The 21,963-nt window shown below is 40.3% G+C and overlaps 1 protein-coding gene across 1 annotated transcript in view; it reads left to right on the forward strand.

Moving 5' to 3' along the window:
* EPSTI1 (epithelial stromal interaction 1) overlaps window positions 1–21,963 on the forward strand; it is a 50,158-nt gene that overhangs the window by 19,745 nt on the left and 8,450 nt on the right. Inside the window, exons 7-10 of the mRNA XM_051608638.1 lie at window positions 5,367–5,440; window positions 14,113–14,206; window positions 17,417–17,500; window positions 20,189–20,262. Of these exons, the coding sequence (XP_051464598.1) occupies window positions 5,367–5,440; window positions 14,113–14,206; window positions 17,417–17,500; window positions 20,189–20,262 (326 nt within the window). The remainder of the gene's footprint in view (window positions 1–5,366; window positions 5,441–14,112; window positions 14,207–17,416; window positions 17,501–20,188; window positions 20,263–21,963) is intronic.

Here is a 21,963-nt window from a genome sequence, read left to right on the forward strand (position 1 = left end):
TTAAATATTATAGTATGAAAATGTTATTAACAGTTGCCAGCTCATGTATAGCTCCAGAAGCAGTGATAATAACAAGGGTAGAAAGGGGATTAAATATATTTTATTCACCTATTAAATATATGTTGTTTGCCCTTGGGCACTGGGCAAGAAAAGTGTTGCAAGACTGCTATAATTTATAGTTACACCTAGAAAATATATTGACGTTTTGTTTTCATGCTTCTTAATTTCCTTACCTTGACTCCCATGGTTTATAAAATCTTTTTAGGTGTTGCAGACAGTAAAACTGTAACTATCAGCTTCTTCTACATGAGAATGCAACATCATGGCAAACATATTTGCCAAACAGACTGTTTGATTTTAATAAATAAACATATAACCACAAAGCAAACAAACAAAACAGAGGAGCATGAGAGGGAACTCTCAATTTGCATTTGTTTATTCAAGTTGTCTTCCACAATAGTGATTGAGCTGATGAAGATTTCTGCTTGGAAGATATTTATACATGAAAAATTCCACTCTGTGTTGAAATGCATGCTGGAAGGCCACTAGAAAGTGTTAACTTGGCTGTCTCACCCTGCCTGCAGGTGAAAGGCTGCTGAGAACTAGGAATAACAGGAAAGAGATCCTAAAGAACTGGTACTGTAGAGCCAATGTTGGGCCCTGGTTACCCCAGGAGAAGAACAAACTGTAGACAACTGCACCTGCAGGACATCAGCTGAAAGCATGTTTTTCTGCAAATTTACAAGCCTTCTTTTCTTGCTGGCCAGCCCTTCTTTTGAGCAAGGTTATTACCCATTCAGTAAAAACCAAATTGTCTGATAGTCTACAAGGAGAGAATGGCTAGCTGGCTTTATCATCAGGGGCCCCGAGACTTTCACAGCTGAAGAGGTACTTTGCCAACAAGCATAAGTGGTGAAGCTCTACAGAATAATGCACAATGTCTAGAATGAGTACCAGCACTCAGATCAGGTCTTCCTGGTTGATGGGCTGAGGCCAATGCAAGAAATTCAACAAGACCAAGTGCAAGGTCCTGCACTTTGGCCACAATAACCCTGGGCAGCACTACAGGCTGGGGGAAGAGTGGCTGGAGAGCAGCCCAGCAGAGAGAGACCTGGGAGTACTTGTTGACAATCGGCTGAACATGAGCCAGCAGTGTGCCCAGGTGGCCTGGAAGACCAATGGCATCCTGGCTTGTATCAGGAATAGTGTGGCCAGCAGGAGCAGGGATGTAATTCTCCCCCTGTACGCGGCACTGGTGAGCCCTCACCTTGAGTACTGTGTCCAGTTCTGGGCCCCTCACTTCAGGAAGGATATTGAGGTGCTGGAGCGGGTCCAGAGGAGAGCAACAAGGCTGGTGAAAGGACCAGAAGGAAAGTCTTATGGGGATAAGCTCAGGGAGCTGGGATTGTTTAGCCTGGAGAAGAGGAGATTCAGAGGGGACCTTATCAATCTCTTCATCTACCTGAAGGGATGTTGTTGTCAGGTGGGAGCTGGGCTCTTTTTCCAGGCAACTAGCAACAAGATAAAAGGGCATGGCCTAAAGCTGCACCAGGGGAGGTTTAAGTTGGATATTAGTAAACACTTGCTCATGGAGAGGGTGATCAGACATTGGAATGGACTTCCTAGGGAAGCGGTGGAGGCACCATCCCTGGATGTCTTCAAGGAAAGGCTGGATGTGGCACTTAGAGTCATAGTCCAGCCAATGTGATTTTTTTTTTTTTTCCCAGCCTTGGTGATTCTGTGATTCTGTGTCATTCCTGGATTGTAAGGATGATGTACTGTAAACCAGAGCTGCTTATCAGCATAGGATCTGTTTATGTTAATGCTTTAATGCTTCTTTTGGAGAGAAAAGCAGTTCTTCTCCAGTTATCTTTGTGACCAAAGAGAGAACTGTCTACCAAAGCAATACTCAAATGTGGAAAGTTTGCCTTAACATCCATAGAAGTCCACCTGCCTGTCTCTGAGATTCTCTAGTTAACCAAAAGTTAGATGCTGGAATACCAACGCTCTTTGCATTACCTTGCCTCTGTCTGGCTCCCAGAGAGAAGAAAGGTGGATCCTCATTTTGTGTTCCACGGGACCAGTTTGTGTGAACTGGTACTTGGGTCTACATGTGTAGCAATCAATGGGATTTGGGATTGATGCTTTACATGTCAGGCAGTTTGTCCTGGGACTGCTTTGATTTGTTCATGGGATAACCCTGGGCTGCATGAGTTTGGATTTTCTTCTAAACTAATAATCTCATGAGTGCTCACTAAGGTAATTTTGGGGAGACTTTGTAACATTAGCAGGGGAATATCTATTTCTGTACTTGTCCCTGGTGCTGAAATTCATGTCTGATCTGCAAAAAGTGTAGGAGAACATGGGAAGCACCATTATTATTATTTGCTCATTAGTAGCAGGCATCTGCAGTTTGGTATCTTTTGTGCAGCCTTTCACAGATTTTGCTCAGACTGAAGCTTATTCCTTTGAGTCTCTTGGATGAAAGGGCTGTCAAAGTCCCCAAGAAAATAAACAAGTGGCTGATAGCTGGCTTCTTGGTTTTTAAACTTTCTCCATTTGTGCTGCACACAGACAGCAAAACTTCAGCAGAGTGAATATTTCTGTTTCCTATCATTCAGCCTCTCTTCCTGTTATCCTGCCTTTAGCTCTTCCTTGCATATTCTAAATCTTGGCTAAATATTAGAAGATTTAAAAGGTTCAGTATAATTCTACTGTGTGTAACTTTGTTTTGCTCTCACATTGCATAGTAACAGTCCTGCCATCTTTAGAAACTGTTCCATTTAGAATAAGCTGTAATTTCATTTTATTCTTTATCAAATCATCTGCTCTTTAATTTGACTGTGCTAATCAGCATGAATCGCCTTTTTTGGGGAATTTGTTAAAACCAGGCACTTTACAGACCTTCTGTTAATGCTTTTCAACATGTTTACCTTCAATATCACAGCTGTTCCACTCTTGGCTTTGTTTTTGAAGACAGTGCCAAATGTGGAGTGCTTTGGCAATGTCTGTTGATAGGTTGTCATGAGTTAGAGAGCGTTCCAGTCCCGTTGCCTGTCATGTACATGCATCCTAAGCAGAGGTTCCAGGGTAATCTCCAGAGTAGAAAGCAGTTACACCAGTCACCAGTAAATAACTTCAATATGCACAAGCTTTCTTCAGGCACCGCTCTGGCGGCAAAATAGGACTTTTCCTTCTTTTTATCTAGTGTGAGATGGGGGTGATATTAAAGGTTTGTGTTGAGCAAGGTAATATCACTGTGTTGTAGTAGCTAGGAGTTAGACCATAACAATTCTGGTGAGCTCTGGATTTGATTTGGATTTGAAATTTCAGGAGTGTTTTGATTTGATGATGGATTCCATGTCAAATGCTTTTTCAGAGGTGGAGGTGTCAATTTTCAGTGTTGAGCTGTGGCAGGGAAAAGCCTGGGAGATATCACTGGTGCCATGAGGGTATCAGCATCACCTTTGACCACAATAGATCCCATCAGTTTTCATTTCTTTCCCAGTTAATTGTTAAGTTGCAGAGATGGGTGGGAGTCTTCTGCATAAAGTGTCATGTCTCTGGATGGAGGGGTAGGAGCATACAAGATAACCCATGAACACTATAAAAATTTACCTATACTGTGGGGTGATACTCCTTACTTTAGTTGAATTATTTTTTTGTATTACATCAGTACTTCATACATTCTACCACTGTCTCAGTATGTCAAATGACTCAACAATGGGAAACCTTTTTCAAATATCTGTCTTCCTTCATTTGTTTGTTTTTCCATTCCCTTTTTGCAAATACAGCATCTAAGTCGTTTGCCTTCCAACAGTTTATATCACTGTTACACAACTCTTTTCCTATCAGCAGACATCTGACAGGATTTTTTTTTTCTTAATCAAATACCTGCCAAGGATGAATTTGCACTTGTTTTGCAGATGTCTTCCAGACAGTCGTTCTTTATCCAATTAAAAAATACCACTCTGAAATCTCTGAAGGCAAAGTAATTGAGTAACTGCCCGTAGAACTGTAATTTTTTTCAAAATGTTATTGATTGCAGGACAGGAAGAAAATTATAGAGGCAGGGATTACAGCCCTATTCTTAACACCACTTTTCCGTTTACACGCACATACATGCACACACACACCCTGTTTTACCTGACCTTGCACAGTACCTTCACCCAGATACTATGTCCTTTCCCTGATTTGAGGTTTGGACCAAATGGGCCATTCCCACCTGTGGCTCCCTTCTCACTTCTGCAAGATATCGTATGAAATTGCCAGGGTGCTTTGTTCAGAGCAATGTCTGGTTACTGTGTTACTAAACAATTACTTTTTTCATTTTGAGGTTGAGCTATGAGTGGAGCAACAGTCCAAGTTTGCAGTTTGCTCGACACACTTGTGGTTGTCAAACTTGGGTGGGAGCTCTTGTTGGAGCATCCCCCCCCCAAGTTCAGTGTTAGAGTCTGTGCCCAAAATATAATAGGGCTGAAATCCCAGACTGACACTTCTGATTTGTGCTTTTAATACACTGAACTGTCTTTTGACTGTTCTTTCCACTGGATCTATCTACAGCTTGTGCATCAACAAAATGTGGCTGCCCTCCTTTGATTGGAATTTTGTTTGAGCTATGTATTGCTGCTGCAGCAAGTTCTCTAGTTTCTGTTTCATTTTGACATTTTATTCTACTTCAGTCTGGGGGGTGGGGCAGCTTAGATGACCCTTCCACTGGAAATTATGTGCAATTTTATGTTAAAGGACTTTATCACTTGTGTGGTATCCAGATTTCCAGAGGAATTTTGTGTGTCCAGGCTTTGGTTGACTCCTGCACAGGGCATGGTATCTGAGGCAGAGTAGCACTGGTGAAGTATAAATGTCTTGCACCTTCATCTGTCTTAGCATATATTCAGCTGACCAGTACCTAATGCTCCTGAAGGCCACAGGTTTACGTGCAGAGCTACATGTACTTCTATCACTGTGCTTTCAATGCTACAAAACTATAATCTGCTTTGGTGCCATGGTTCACATCCTCTACCTTCTTAACTAGAATTAATGTTCCACCAGTTACACTGAAAGATGGCCCCAGCAGTGCTCTGGCTTGAGAACTGTGATGGCTCATGAGGGCCTTTTGTGAGCCTAGGTGGGTCTGCCAGGAGCACAGGGTGGTTTTCTGTTTTAGACTGGTCTCTTTAAGAGTTTATGAGGAGCTGTTTGGTCGTGTCTGAACACTTGAATCTGGGATTGGGTCACTTCTGTACCCAACTGCTACTATACTTATTTTGAAATACAAAATATTGAAGTACTTGAGATGAAGTAGTCAGTGTTGTTTCTGGCTTACGGGAAATTTCAAGTATGTTTTCCTGTTTTTAATGCTGTAGGCGGAGAGACTTGAAGTTAAAAAAAGGCAACAAGAAATGCAAAGAAGAGAGATGTTCTTTGAGGATCAAAATTAGTAAGTAAATTTTGAATTGTATTACTTAAAATTCCTCATCTGCCTCTCCTTTTGGTTTTGGGGGATGATTTTGGTTGGTTGGTTGGTCATTGATTGATTTTGTCTCTTTTGGGGCACAGGAAAGGTTTGCCTTCTGCTGTTGTTTTTTTCACTTTTTGACAAGTGAACACGGGAGGTTCCCTTTGAACATCAGGAAACACTTTTTTCTGTGATGGCGACTGAGCACTGGCACAGGTTGCCCAGGGAGGTTGTGAAGTCTCTATCTGTGCAGATATTCAAAAGCCAACCAGCATGGTGCTGAACAATTGGTTCTAGAAGGTCCTGCTTGAGCAGTAGAGTTGGACCAGAAGACCTCCAGCAGTTCCATCCAACCTCAGCCACTCTATGATTCTGTGAAATTCCAAGCCTCCTCCATACCTTACTCTATGAGCAGTTTGGTTCAGTAGATGTCTCTTAGCTTCTCAAAACATGCACTTTGAAATGAAAACTGTGAATTATAGGATGACTTTGTGCTTTCTCTAACTGAATCACTATGTGATCGTTCAATCCAAGACTAATCATAGGAACAGGATCTGAATTACACCTCCACCCATTTATTTTAGTGACTAGCAAAAAAATCTAACCTACATGGAAATAATGAGGACTTTCTGTATTTAGCATAGTCTTGCAGCTTAAATGTAGAGATCTGCTGTGAAGACCTGTTTCCCAAGACTGCTTTCTTAATGTTAGATTTAGATATGGCTTAAATCCTAACATAATTAATTCAACTGGCAGTGAAGTTCCTGCCTTGCCAGCTAACACTGCCCTATTCATTTCTTTTTAACTGATCCAAACCAGTTCTATCACATAATTAACACAAAATGCTATTTAGTCACCTTCACCTTTTTTATCTTTGGCTCCTGAAATTACTCACCTGTGTTCTCAGCAAGATTGATTGCTCTTTCTTCCTCTGTGACCTTTAAAGGAGTCACTTTTGTCCCATTCTAGTAACTCCAGTTCCTTCATCATTTGCCCAGTCTCTGTTCCCTAATGTATAGACATTTTAGTGCTTTCTTACTGATCTCAAACTTTCTTGTCTTCTTCCTTTGATTACTCCACATCTGGCATTAGCTCTTTCCTTAAATATGTTGCCAACATTTAGATATTGGTATTTTGCCTGCTCCATTAAAAGTAAGCTTAGTCCTGTCAAGCAGACCCCCTGAAACACCTTAATGGGAGCAGTCAGTTGGTCCCCAGATGGTGAAGGAGCTCGGACTACCCGAGCACTGGGAAGGAGACTGACTAGTGGATATCCTGTCCACTGATTTAGGAGATCCTTGGGAGCATTCAGCTGGTGTCATTTTAGAAAACTAAACTGGCTGATGCAACTGAAGGTAGAGATGGACTGTTGAGCTCCATTGCTCAAGTTTATATTCAACTGCCAAAAGATTATTTATATGTACTGTGATGCTATACCTGGAGGAAGTGAGCTGAAACCTACCTACAGTGAATGCAATTTTAGTTAACTGAAAACCTTCCATACTGTAGAGACTGACACTAGGGCCTTGCCTGTTCTGAAAGAATCCTCTGGTGGGCAGAGGAAGAGGAGTCTAGGGCACTAATGGATTTACCACTGGATGGTGTTGAGGTCATATTACTAAGATACATTGGCATTATGGAGCACCACACCAAGTAGTAATGGGAAGATACATGTGACAGATCTTGTAAAGTGGCTTCATTGAAGTGCTACTGGTTATTAGGGACATGTTAGCAGAAAAGTGTTTGGTATTTAAAGCTGCACTTTTGTATACTACACAAAAAATGAGTCACTTATTGCTTCCATCAACTAAAAGCCTATGTCTAGAGGCGAAGAGTATGAGGTTGTGCCCTTTCCTTGCTATCTCTGCTGGAGTATTTTGATCTTCCTCCCTGCTTGCTGAGGGAGAATGGGGAAAGAAGGTCTTGCGCTGCATTTAAAGCAATGACCTCTGCAAAGTCATGGCCTGTGGAGCCATTTCAAAAGATAAGCTGCCTTGTTAGTTTCTCCTCTGTGAGCACCAGTAGCTGCAACATCACAATTTTCCTGAGATCAATGTCCACCAGCAGTCTCATTAGCTGGGAAACCTTTTAAAATTGATCACTACTTCTATCTATATCTGCCTCCACAGCATACAGCCCAATCAGTACCTCTCTTCTAAGAAGTGCAGCTCCTATTTGATATGGAAAGGCACTTAAGATTCTCATGTCATTAACATACTCTGACAATAAAGTGTGCCCAGAAGTTTGTGGTTCTGATTAAATTTCTGTCACTGTTAAAAATGGGAACTTCTCACTGAAATCCCCTTTCAAGGGGTGTAACACAAAATAAGCAAATGCCAAAAGGAAAAATTGTCTGCAACCTTGTCCACTGTCTGCAGGATACATTTATTTCCAATCTTTGCTTTGTTGTGTACAACAGGCCCTTAAAAATCAACTGTATATATTATCACAGTTGCTTGAGTACGTGTTTGTGTCTTGTGAGGATGAGGTCTAGACAGGCATGCAGAGCACTGTGGAAAAGTCTGCAAGTGTCTCTTTTAGGATCAGCAGCTCCTCTGACCCAGATGGACTCAAGCTCCATTAGGTGACTAAAATCAGCAAAGCCCACAAGGTATCTCCTCAAATTGGGTATAAAGAGCCTGAAGAGCACACAGGAGCAGACTTTGGGCTGGCGGAGCTGCTGCACAGCAGCATTGCTATGGTTTGTACTAACAGAACAAACACTTGAGGAATTTATTGGCAATAGAACTGCTGTGGTTCTGCCTCTTCAGATACCATATCTAGAAAAGAAAGAGTATGTGTGCACTTTTCTACCAAAAACTACTTACACATGGAGTCCTTCCTTCTGAGTAATGATGCCTTGGATGCATTGGCCTGAGGTGGGGATTGTTTTTCTGTCAGAGTGTCTTAGAAGACAATGAAAGCTCGAGTAGTCCAGATTTTGTAATTGCTAATGCTTGTGAGGAAGGAACCAAGAGCTATCTACCTATTTATTTAATGGGAAAAGCAGTCTAACACATGGAGTTTCTTTTTACTAGTACATGATTGCTGTTGTATCACTTCATCTCTCCCTTTGTTACATATTTGGTTTTGTGAAGGTTGTACTCCTGTAAAAATTCCTGGCACTGCTGCACTCAAGTACATGTATGCACTCAATATGTTCTGCTCAGAATTTGGAGCAGAATTTACCAGAGTGCCTTTAAGTGCATATTCCAAACATAATGCAGGAGGTTCAACAAACCAAGCTGATATACACTTGCCTGCCAAAGCAGTTTCCTTAAAAGTCATAAAAAGCAAGAAAATAAAACCTGAATCAAACCAGATTTTATTTATTTATTTATCTGTTTTTACAGGATAAATCCTAGTGTCCTTGCCAGTTTTCAGTCCCCTGTGATGTGTGGTTCAAACAGCAGGCTGGTAGCAAATTTTCCTCACAGAAGTGCACATGTAAATCTGACCAGACTTTTAATACAAGCTGCTAGAGAAAATGAAAGAGGGATCACACAAAAGGCATTTGCAGCCTTGAGACTCTTTTGTTGGCTTCTTTTCAGCACAATGGTCTTCGTTTTGTTCATTTGCTCCTGATTATTTTAAGCGTTGTCAATTATTTAGCTAACAGGCAGAAAACTAGGCTTTTATAGACATCCAAAGGGACTCTCTTGGGTGTAATAATGAAGGCAGTTTATTGAACGCCTGTAAGGTTGCTTTCTAATTGTGAGCATTAATCTGCCCATGCAAGCTGGCTGAAAATACAGAAGCAGATTGCACATGCAGATGGAGCACACAGAATGGAAGATCTATGCAATAGACTTATACAAAACTGCATTTTCCTGAAAACTGGATTTATGCTTATTACTGCAGATAATAAATGAAACTTGATGTCTAAAATAACTTCCAAGAATATTGGAAGGGTTAGTGGGAGGAAAGTATAGCCTAGCTGTATTATTTCATCCAGTCAGAAAAACAAAAGAAAAGCAAGTGAGTTGACAGGAAAGATTAGTTTTGGGTGTGAGTGGGTAGTGATGAAAACAATTCTGCTAAGAAAGTTGCCTTTAAAAAAAAAAAACAACACAAAAAAAACCCCACCCAAAACAAAAAACAATTTTTATTCTGTCTTGGAGCCTTATACCTAAAATTAAGTAGTACCACATTTTTTGTTCTTATCCCCAAGAACAGGAACACATGCTCAAGAACTTGCAGACAAGAATGCCTGCCAGCCAAAGATACCATTGTTTTGGTCACTATAATTGGATTTCTCTGAGTCCTTCTTACTGTGCTTGTGCTTTACTCCCAGTGAAGTCTGTGAATACTGCATTAAGCTTGGTACGTGGCCACTGGAAGGAGTTGTGCTGGAAAGCAACCAAACTAATACCCAGAGGATGGGCCTTTCTTCCCAGCAGAGAGCATTAGGGAAGGAAGAGCCATCAACACCACACAGGAATTTTATGGGTAAATTATTTCCCATTGTAATTTTTCACCTTACATCTTCCAGCAAAAGATTAAGTCCCCACCCATACACCCCCCGAAAAATGCATATTCATTCATGCTGATAGCTTTGCACATGGCTGACATCTGTTTTTTCTTCTTGCCCTAAAGTGGACTCTGTCCTGCAGTTATGGCTTAGGTTGAGGTACAGGAAAAGAACCAGAATGTGTGCAGAGCTGAGGGTATGTCTGTTGCTGATAGACAGAGGTGTTTTTACTACCTTGCCTGTTGTTGTGTCCCAGCTGTGGTAAACAAGCCAGCTGCTTGCAGCCTTCTGAATTTACTTAAACCTTGTAAAATGCTTGTGGCTGTGATAAATCTCTGCAAAAAGGAGTGGATGTGAGAGGAGGCATGGATAATTGCATACCAGCAAAAGCCATTGGCTCCTCCGTTCAGGCTACTCGCAACATTCTTAATGGCTTAATTTTAAAAGATGTGCCTTTGGTGGGATTATTTTCACAAACCATATAATCAGTTCCCTGTGTCATTCACGCTTTAGAAGATGGTTCTGATTTGTACAAATCCCAACTACACCTTCATTTGGAGTCTCTTTCTCCATCTCCCAACATAGAATCTGTGGAAAACGTGCATAAATGGACAGCAATTTCATATACCTTAGAGTCAACTTCTGGAATTTCTTCTATTTTAACATTTTAAGTTGTTAGGCCACTTGACAGAGGAGCAGCAATAGCCCTAGTAGAGCCAGCTTGGCTTGTGGGTCGTAACAAGTGCCTGACCAGGATGTGTATGGCAAATGCACGAGGCAGACCCCTCACATTAGCAAAAAGACATGCACCCTGGACCTTTCTGAAATGAAGGGCAGCTTTTCCTGTAGGTAGGCTTTGGTAGTGTGAACCAATTGATCTTAATTTCTGTAAAAGGTGAGGAAGTTGTTACGCTTAGCCAATTAAATATATTGGAGTGGGGAGGAGTGTAGATATGCCTGCTGGTGCTGCAAAAAGATGATTCTTTAATGAAATGCAGTTTGGGGGTTTGGTTTTGAGAGGGGGAGTCCTGCTGTTCTTTAAAAACCATTGTGAAACTTCTGGACAGATGTGTGAAACTAGCACTGTGTATGCATTATCACAGAATCATAGAGTAGTTTGGGTTGGAAGGGACTTTTAAAAGTCATCTAGTTCAACCTCCCTACAATGAGCAGGGACATCTTCAACAGGATCTGGTTGCTCAAAGCTCCATCCAGCCTGATCTCAAATGTTTTCAGGCATGGAGCATGTACTACATCTCTGGGCAACGTGTTCCAGTGCTTTACCACCCTCATTGTAAAGATTTCTTCCTTATACCTAGTCTAAATCTACACTCTTTAAGTTTAAAACCATTAACTACCTCTGTCCTATCATAGCAGGCCCTACTAAAAAGTCTGCCCCCATCTTTATTAGACTTCCCTTTAAGTACTGAAATATTGAAAGGCTGGTATAAGGTCTCCTTGATGCTTTCTCTTTCCAGACTGAACAACTCCAGCTCACTCAGCCTCTCCTCTTGGGAGAGGTGTTTCAACCCTCTCATCATTTTTGTGGCCCTCCTCTAAAACCACTCCAATAAGTCCATGTCTTTCTTGTGCTGAGGACTCCGGAGCTGGATGCAATACTCCAGGTGTGGTCTCACCAGCATGGAGGGACAGAGTTGCCTATGCACCATTACTTTTTCAGCTGGATTGAAAGAAAATGGTGAAGTACCACCTCAGCATTGCTTACTGGCAATGCTTTTGGAATTTGATTTGTCTATGTCATTCAGCACTAGATGTTATGTTTGTTGTCTTAGTGAATAATTATTCTGTTTCATCTCTGAAATGGTTATAATGATTTACCTGTCTTGAGATTCTTTATTTTTTATTACTGGTTTTGAATAGCTCTTGGCATACTTGTGGATGTTCATTAAAGCAGAATTTTAATGCTGGAGATCCCACAACCTGAGAAAACAAGGAGTTCAGAAGCTGTCTTGTTTTCAGTAGTAATAAGAGTCGCCATTATCTCTTAAAAATTGTCAAGAGAAATATATAGATGTATGGTTTATGCAAAAGGATTATGCTTTTTTTTTTTTTTTTTTTTTTTCCTAGAAGCACTGGCATAAAAGCCTGTATGTTTTCCTGTATCCTGACATTTCGAAATCCATCAATTAAAACAAAATTAACTGCCACTGGTTTCATTGGGAAGCAGTAATGAAGGTTACGAGAAGCTGTTTTAATTGATGCATTTTAATTTTAGTCTGTAAAACAGACTTAAAGCCAAGCATTGTAAGTATAGGGAGAAAAATTATTTTCTTTACTTCTTTGTTCTGAGAGGAATTCAGTCTCAAATGAAAAGCTTAGTGAGCAGTGCTGTATGACTTGTGGGTGGAGGAAGATGCTGGGGCTTCAGTCTATAACCTTATTCATGTTCTTAAGGATTAATCCTTTTCAGCACTGCCTCTTCTGTTTGCCTTGTAGATGTAACAGGAGTTAAGACAAAGTGCCACATGAAATTAAAGCCCTTACTCTGCACAGAATTTAGACATTGGATCCTGATCATTGTGGATCTCCAGATCCTTCATAGTTGCCTGCTGGAGTCAGCTGTGGAGCTTCCTGCTCCTTGGCTGTCAAGACTGGTGACCCTGTTAGAGCACAGGAGCTCCTACTTAGCCCAGAGGAAATTAGGCTCACTGGCTTTTATATCCACTGCCTTGTTTCACCCCAATGGGAATGTGGGCAGCACATGCATTTAGTCCCAAACAATATGAAATGTATGCGGATTCCCTGATCCAAAAGCAGCTTGTAAGTGCAGGGTGCCAGCTCCAAATCCCTGAATTGCACTCTTTTCAGGGGAACACCTGACAGATTCATGTTCCTGCATTTTATGTGTACATGTTGAACTAGCTTCAAGTATATGCTTTCAAGTAATAGCCATTGGAGGAGTCCAGAGGAAGGCCACAAAGATGATCAGAGGGCTGGAGCACCTCTCCTATAACATTGTTCAGGCTGGAGAAGAGAAGGCTCCAGGGAGACCTTATAGTAGCCTTCCAGTATCTAGAGGGAGCTCCAGGAAAGCCGGGGAAGGACTTTTTACAAGGGCATGGAGTAACAGAATGAGGGGGAATGGTTTCAAGCTGGAAGAGGGTAGATTTATGTGAGACATTAGGAACAAATTCTTTCTATGAGGGTGGTGAGACACTGGCAAAAGTTGCCCATGGAGGTTGTGGATGTCCCATCCCTGGAAGTGTTCAAGGCCAGGTTGGATAAGGCTTGGAGCAACTTGATCTAGTAGGAGGTGTCCCTGCCCGTGCAAGGGGGTTGGAACTATGTGATCACTAAGGTCCTTTCCATCCCAAACCTTTCTATGATATGATATGATTCTATGATGTTCATTCCTGGACAGCAGCCAGGAGTTATTTGGGAAAGTACTATTTGGAAAAGGTCAAAACTGTGCCAGGAACTGTTACCACAATATGGATGGCTGAGTTCCCATGCTAAGAGTTTTGCCTAGTCCTAATAAATGTACCAGTATGGGAGTAGCCTATTTTAATTAGCAAAGCAAAAGGCTTGTTCCCAAAGTGTAATGGAAAACAGGGCTACTGAGAAAGACAAAATACCCTCCTAAGATTGCTCCAGATTAACCAGTGCTTCTGAACAGCCCTCTTCCCTTAAGGGGAATTGCACAACACCGTGCAATTTTGCCTCAGCTAAAGACAAGCTTGTTTTTTACAATGCTACAAAAGGCTTCAAAGTCTTGCTGCTTGATTAATTAATCTGTTGTAAGGCTGCATAGTGTTAAACATTAAGGGAAATTCCTTGAAATAATAATTTAGATTACTTATCTGAGATTTATGGATCTGGTAGAAGGATTTGCGACAATTCAGCAAAGCAGTTTGATGTATGTGAGTCTGTGTTTTAGAAGCTTTGCAATGAGAAAAGAAAGCATAGACACTGCAGGCCCTACGTATACAAATGACAATAGTTTTTTGCTTAAGAAATCTTCCTAGCAGATGTCTTACCCAAAATATAGGTTCTCTATCCTCTGTGCCATTCTATCTGTCTCCATAATCTATTGTTCCACCTGTGATGTTTTTCAGCAGTCACATGGTAAAATGTCTAAGCTAGATTCCATGGGTGGGATAAAAAGTTGTATTTATTTTTATGGAAGCACTAACAATTCTATTTGGATTGGATTTCTTCATAGCAAAACCAATGAATTATTGAACAGATTGGACTCAGGTTTGCCAACAAGTGATTCCTGTCAGATTGCTAATCGTGGCCCAGAATCTACAGCATGGGTAAGCACACAATTTGTCATATTTTTTTGTCAGTTTTCCAGGTGCTGTCAATAGTGTAGTATTAGAATATCCTAATTGAGCTTAATTGCCTAGACATAATTTCATGAGTATGAAGGCGTCTTTCTGGGTGAATGAGATTGTCTACATTGACTCTTACACAGTGGCAGTGTCCTACATAGTGAACTGACTTTATTACTCACAGATCTCTCTCTGATAAATGAGAGACAGATTTATATTCTAAGGTCAGACCAGAATCTTAAATGTGCTCTGTCCCATCCATTGGTGGCAAACTTCTATGAAATCTCAACTAGTTCATGTCATTGAATGCTTTACTGCATTGAAAATGTAGTTGGAAGGGAAGCTTGTTTCTCATTGCATCCTAAAAGTGAATCCACAGACTGCTTGGAATGAGCTTGGTAAGTATCAATGTAATTAGGAAATATATAAAATATTGCTTCAGTTTCATTATTCTAATTGCCTCAAAAAGGCTTTTTCACATGTGATTAGTCTCTTCATGTCCAAATTCAGCTTTCCTACTTATGTAAAAACTTGCAGTAAGGAATATTATCCCTGAGACAAAAGTATTTCTTCTTTAAGGAGGTTTATAGTTTGGGGAAGACAGAGAGAAGGCAGCCATGTGGACAGAAATTGTCATTACAAGAAACAGTACTTAGAAACTCAGAAGTTCCCAATCTGGACAGCCCTCTCCTGTATACAATGTTAAACAGCAAGAGCTGAGTAAAGGGAGGGAAAGATTTACCTCCGTATTTTCTTGGAAGCATTGGAAAACTGCAAAACCCTCCCATTATAGAAATTGCTGTAAGCAAAATAGATAACAGCTCTTTTACGCCTCTAATATATCTTCTTGATTTTCATTGCATGAAAGGGAAGGTGATGCTCAAAATAGGTTCATTTCCCCTTTCATTCCTCAGGTCATTCTGTGTCTCTGGAAGCTCTAAAATAATCTTAACCAACTTCTTCCCATCATTGTTTTGCAGAAGGTCAGTTGTAGGAGAGTGGCTTTCAGACTCTCTTTTGTAGTCTTGAGTACACAAGCAAGATGAAAGATTGTGGAAAGGGTGAAAAGATGTCTTGAAGCCACTTCTATCTCCCTCTTGAAGTATCTGATTCTCCTGACAGCGGGGAGCTTGTTCTTTGTTAGGAAATACCCAGCTCTGCAGCCTTTCATATTGTGTGAACATTGAACTGCAAAGACAAGTGATCTTGTGTCCCCAGGGCTGACTTGAATGTCAGCATTTTCTTGTGGTATCTTAATACCTATGCAGGTGTGAGTGGATTCCTGAAGAAACAGTGAATTTTTTCACGTGTATCTTTCCTAATTTTAGCTTTTGCCTTCTATTTCACCCACCTGTTTGCCTTTCTCGGTCCAGTTTTTGAGGGATTTCTTAATAAGTTATGCCAAATTACATACCATAGTTCATCTTTGCCTTCACTACTATCCAAGCAGATAAAATATCTAATTTATCTGTACTGTTCTTTATTAACATCAGCTGACATTATGCATGTCTTTTGCATGGCAGCTCTTCTATAGCTTGGTGAATACACTCATTGCTTGCTTATAATGCAGCAATGGAGTTAGCAAATTCCCTTCCCAACCAACTTGGATGAGGTATGGCCTATAGGCATGTGCACAGCCTCTCTGCTCTGTGTGAGGGATCTGAAAGACATAACCAAGGAGTTGTTATCTAAATAAACTTGGTGTAGTATCAAAATGCTAAAGCAGTGGGAGAACTTGAACTCTATTTTGATATTATCTGGGACCTGTCCTCTGTCTGGAGTAATTAAACGATTCAGGAGCAATGAACTTGAAATAGTGTAGTGTTAGAAGCTTAGGAAGTGCCTGATATCCATGTTAAAAGGGAGGCAGATATATATATATATATGTGATTTATTTAAATTTAAAATTCATATTCTAAAAAAAATTTGGGACAGTGTAATATTCATCAATATTTTTTCCCTCACATAATTTTTTTGATAGTAATATTAATTTAGCACACCTAGTTCAAATATCAGTATCAAATATTATTTGATGTGCATTAACAAATTTGACTTCTTTGGAAGGACTGTCATTGGTGACTTTTTTGGCCTGCTTATTTAATCAAACTCATAATTAATTTTAATCCTGTCTTTCAAAGTGTTACCAATCCTGTGTAGATTTTTATTGTCTTCCAACTTGATTAACATACACTCCACACAATTCTCCAAGCCATTATGGAGAGTAATGAATAATATTGGACCCAGAATGAGTCTCCCTGGGCCCATCTAGGAACTCCTCCCAGCTCAAAATTGAACTATTAATAACTGCTTTCTCTATTTGGTCTTTTTAGCGAGTTATGTGCCTCTCACTTTAATGGCATCATTCTGCACGCATATATCAAGCTTTGAGAACATCATGTAGGCCTGCAACAAATTCCTCACTAAAGTCAAGCCTGCACACTGCTTGTATTAAATTATACTGGCTCATTATTTAGTGTGCCGTGCTCAGTCCCTGCTCAAAGACTTTACTGTAGAAGTTCCTATGTATAAGATCCTAAGGATGCTGTAAGATCCTAATGCTAGGCTTGCTCTTGCTAGGAACTCCAACTTGTGAAAGACCAGGACTACTTACTGTAATGAAAACCTGCACAGTTGAATACTTTATTCATGATGCATAGTTCAGATTTTCAGTTGTCTTGACTGCTCCACAAGTAAGATAGCAGAATTGATATCTCAGCTTCTGCTGCCCTGAACTCCACAAATGCCTTTCTAATACTCCTGTGGAAATAATCCTGGGCTCCACTCTGTTACCACGCCTTCCTTCTGCTTTGTTGTCTTGGTAATATTATCAATATTATCTCAGTATTATTTTCTTTCTTCCTATAACATGTCCCTCTCACCATCATCTATCCTGATTGGTTTTTTTTCTGACTGCTCAGGGTATCTTTATGCTTGCCACATGGACAAGGAGAAGCCTGGGCTGTGTCTGCCTTGTGATGTGCAGAGAGACATTCAGCCAAATCAAATGACTGAGAGGCTTTAGACCACTTGTATAAATTCTAGTCTTGAGACTAATCTGTTTTTTAAGCAACAGGAATCATTCAACCATTTCTGTTTTGTTAATTACCCATATAAAGATTTGGGAATAAGGTTTGTGATTTTTGTCCCCTCTCTTCTCACACCAATATGTTTATATTCTCTGCTGAACAATAGGCTAGGGGCCATACTTACAAGCAAGCTCTTCGAGAGGATGAAAACAGAAGATTAGAGGAAATGAAGCAAGAACAACGGAGGAAGGTAATTATACATTAACAGTTTGCATATTGTATCATTTTTGCATGCTGTGAAACCAGTTAGACACATTGATTACTTGTAGTCTACACACAGAACTTCTTTTTAGCAAAAGTTATTTAATCACTGTTTTCAAGTATTGTGAGAGAGCCAACCTGTACATTTTGTATAGGGACACAACGGGTATCTTCTGAGTTTAAGGCTATTGACATCTGGATGACTAGCTCACCTGTCCATTTAACAATTGTTTAGAGCATTTTTTGATCATGGTAGCTTATTTAGCAGCCTAAGGAAACCGATTTCTTCTCTTTCAGGCAGAAGTAAACTTGCTGAGATATTCATGACCATCTCAGACTCTGAAAAGACTCTTTCTAGAGAGTTGAGGCCCATGTGCCCTGCCTCCCCAAATGGGATGGGGAAACACTCAGATTTGCTGTTGAGTCTGTTGAGTCTATATGCTTCTCTGTTACTTTGCTAACCAACTGATTGAACAGATTTGAATTGTCAAAAAAACAGGCAATGTCATAAAAGCAAGTTTGAACTCTGACTTCTGAAATGCATCTGAACCACTGTAGCTCCTCTGGCATAGATTTGGCTACCATATTCACATGAAGTTCATTACAGACGGCAACAGCACTGTGCTGTGTTGTCTGTCTTGGCTCCAGGTCTGACTGTGCAAGTACAAGGAGGGCAGCATTGTCTGCAAATTCTTTTAAAAAGTATTAGCAAATACTGAACCTCTTGCTATGCCTCTGCAGTTATTAACATCCAAATTAATTATAAACTACTTCCCCAGCAGCAGAATCTTGGTGCAACAAATTTCATGCAGTGAGTTTCTACTAGGGCTGGGCAGGTGACTCAGCCCCTCACAAGGATATCTTTTAATTTTAAAATGCTGGGGACAAGGGTCCTCATTTTATAGTATTCTTGCAACCATAATGCTGGAAACAAAAACATGGAGGAAAAGGAGTCTCTTAATTGCTTTCCCATTATATGCTTATTCCCAGCAACTCTACAGAGGGAAAATCTTCGAAAGCCAGCCCTGATGGGTGTAAGACTGATAGCTGGTGTATTCTTTACATTTATTCCTCCATAGATAAAATAACTACAGATGTGAATTAGCTTGCCCCACTTTATGAGTTTGGTTTAAGGGTCTCACGTGGAGCTTTGGCCTTTTTACCAATTTCCACAGAAAGAAGAAGGTATTAGCTGCTTCTGCGGCCAATTGGTACCTTACTTGGTACAGGGTCCCAAGTCCTCCTTCCCTTCAAGGCTTCTGCTACCTATTGCACAGGCTAATACGCTACTTGCAATCCTGCTGTGAATAATACTGATTTTAAGGCACCAATAATTGTCCCTCCGATATATGGTGACTCGTTTCTACTTCAAACTAATATTTATTAAAGTAATTGTGAATTCTGTCTTGTGTGTACCTCCTAGCAGAGTGTAGCTATAATACGTATAGGTATTGTCACTTCTTTTTATTTTTTCCAAAACAGGTTTTAGTATGTATTTCTTGATTTAGAAATTTCCGGTACACTTTGAACACAGCATCATATACACAGAATATATTTCAAAACATTACTCCAAGAGAGGGCTCAGCATATTGGAAAGTCAGATACTGGGTTTTAATTTTCAGGTTGAATAGTTATTTAAAACAGGGAAAATTAAGGTTGGCTTTTTTATTTCTTAATCCTATTTCTTCTTTTAGGGCTAGACAAATATTGATACACAACACACTCACCATTATTGATTTTCTTCATACATTTTATTTAATGTTCCACTTAAATTGATATTTTTTTTTTAACTTGTAGTTTCTTTCAGTTATTGAAACTTTTGTCTACCCGCATAATTTTCTTTTACTTTCTATTCCTACTGCTACTCAGTTGCTATGGAAAATATGAAGGATTGGTCCATTCCTCTCCCTTCCCCCTCACCCTGCAAGCCAAAATTCTCTTTGCAGAAAAAATCTGCATCTTCAGTTCTTGGGTGCATTGCAGGGAACAAGAGACAGACAAACAAATGCACATGCAGAGCAGAGTCACACAAGCTGATTTTCCATTGCAGTTCTGGCAATTCTTCTCTGAAAAGAATTCCCTTTGACAGTGTTTATATACCTTAATATTATGTAGTGTAAGGATGGTACCCTGCTGCAGCACTGGCAGCTTGCGCACACTTGGACCACACCAACAGGTAGCATTGGCCCTTCCCTCACTCTTGGAGAGCCACAAAGCATGGAGTTGAAACCTTATGCCTCATACCCCCATTCTTATCTTCTCACACTCCAGGAAGGCAGGAGGCAAAGAATATGAATCCTTCATACCATACAGATATAATAGCTGTGATTTTGATCGTCTTCCCCCTTGGACCTGCAGGGAAATTCAGACCCATGGGTTGGGGCAAGAGGAAGCAGACTGTTGTCTGGCATACCCCTTTAAATACAGGACTGTAAAAGTCTGAATCTTGTAACTTCCCACTTTTAGGGCACAAACAATGTTCATCCAGAGCAATGCTGAGCAGAAAAATTAGCTCAGTGCTGCCACATAAATAAAATGCTTGTGAGAGAAGTTCTGAGAATGACACGTGGCTCTAGCTGAAGTTAACACCATGTGGAATTAATTGTGTTTGCAACATAGGTATGTGAATTAAAAGTAAGTTTATTGATTATTTTTTTTTTCCTTTCATCATTCCTAGGCTGAATTAATGGAATTTAAACAAAAGCAGAAAGAAGAAGCCAGGACAAGAGCACTTCAAAATGAACAGAGGAGGTATGATGCAAAAATGCAGAATACTCTTTAGTTGAATCCCTATCTGGACAGAGTCTCAAAAAATTGCAGGCATTCATGCTTTAGAAGATGATTGCAACGAATGTCCTTGACTTCTCCTCTGGTTTAACTTGGCCTTCAAATGAGCCGCTAAAATCAATGTAGCAATAGAATAAGGGGAAATGGTTTCAAACTGGAAGAGGGAAGATTTAGATTAGACATTAGGAAAAAAAATCTTCACTATGAAGGTGGTGACACACCGGAAAAAGTTGCCCAGAGAAGCTGTAAATGCCTGGCCCCTGGAAGTATTCAAAGCCAAGTTGCATGGGGCTTGGAGCAACCTGGTCTAGTGGGATGTGTCCCTGCCCATAGCAGGGGGTTTGGAACTAGATGATCTTTGAGGTTGCTTCCAAGCCAAACCATTTTGTGATTCTATGATCACAACTGCAGTATGGCCCAGAGTGCCTTTTTCAGTTTATTTATTCTATCAGTGCAGGACAGAGCATGGGGTAGAAACTAGTAGTAGATTCATGAGTAACTAATACTACTATAGTTTCAGCGGGGAAACATTTTATCTGTCTGCTTATGTATCAATTTATTTATTTCTATTTTGTTTTAGAATGGACATTTTGTGGTTGTCACTGTGGTTTAGAGGCAGAGATAAGTGTGGGATTTGATAGGGATACAGGTAGAAACTGCAGTGCAGAAGCCCTCTACAGCTGCACTGCTGCACGCCCCAGGCTGTGCCCTACTGCTCTGCTCTCTCTGTGCTCAGCAGTTCTCATCTTGCACTTCTGTCACTTAACTGGCTTTCCATTATCTTGAAGCACAGCTTTATTCTCAGCTTTGTTTTCTGCTGGTGAAAAGAAACAGAGCTCAGGCTCAAAAAGAAAAACACCATTTGTTTCTTTTTTTATATCATTAGGGAAACATACTTTAAAAAATTTAGGTCTGTAGGCAGCCACTCTCCATACTGTCTTTATTTCTTTTTTTTTCTCTAGCAAAGAGATTGAGATAATTACCCATAGAAGTTAATGGAGGGGTTTTTTTATTCAATCCACCTCATGTCCCTAGATAGAAATAATGCAGTATCTTGCTTTTCACATTGTTCTTACAAATAACATTGTAAAGCACTAAAACAAATCATGTCTAAGCACGTGTGTCACTCCTAAGCATTAACAAGGGAAAAAAAAGAAACAGTTTTCAGAAGGTTTGAAAATATTTAAAACACTGAGGAAAAGTGTATTTCTAAGTGTGCATGCTTTCTGGATTGATAAAGCAGTACAAGAAAATGCTAGAGTTTATTTCAGAACTGGATAGCAGGGAATGATGTCAGCTACACAAATTATTTCTATTAGCAACAAGCTTAATTGGGTTTTTCCATAGCCATTAGGGAATCAGTTCTTCTAGAACCTCTTCTTGTGCACTGAAGACTGGAAGTGTTGAAGGCTGGGTTGGATGGGGCTTGGAGAAACCCAGCTAGTGGGAGGTGTCCCTGGCCATGCAGCAGGGGTGGAACTAGGTGATCTTTAAAGTCCCTTCCAACCCAAACCATGCTATAATTCTATGTAAGACTACCTAAGGTGCATTGTTGAAATAGCTCACCTCCCTGATAAGGTGGGTAGTGGTGTGCAGGTCATCTTTCTATGGACAATTTTGGTCCAGCAGCCAAGGGAAGCCTTTTAATCACAACATATGGATCAC

Source organism: Apus apus, chromosome 1, assembly GCF_020740795.1.
Source record: "Apus apus isolate bApuApu2 chromosome 1, bApuApu2.pri.cur, whole genome shotgun sequence".
In the NCBI taxonomy this organism is placed as follows: domain Eukaryota; kingdom Metazoa; phylum Chordata; class Aves; order Apodiformes; family Apodidae; genus Apus; species Apus apus.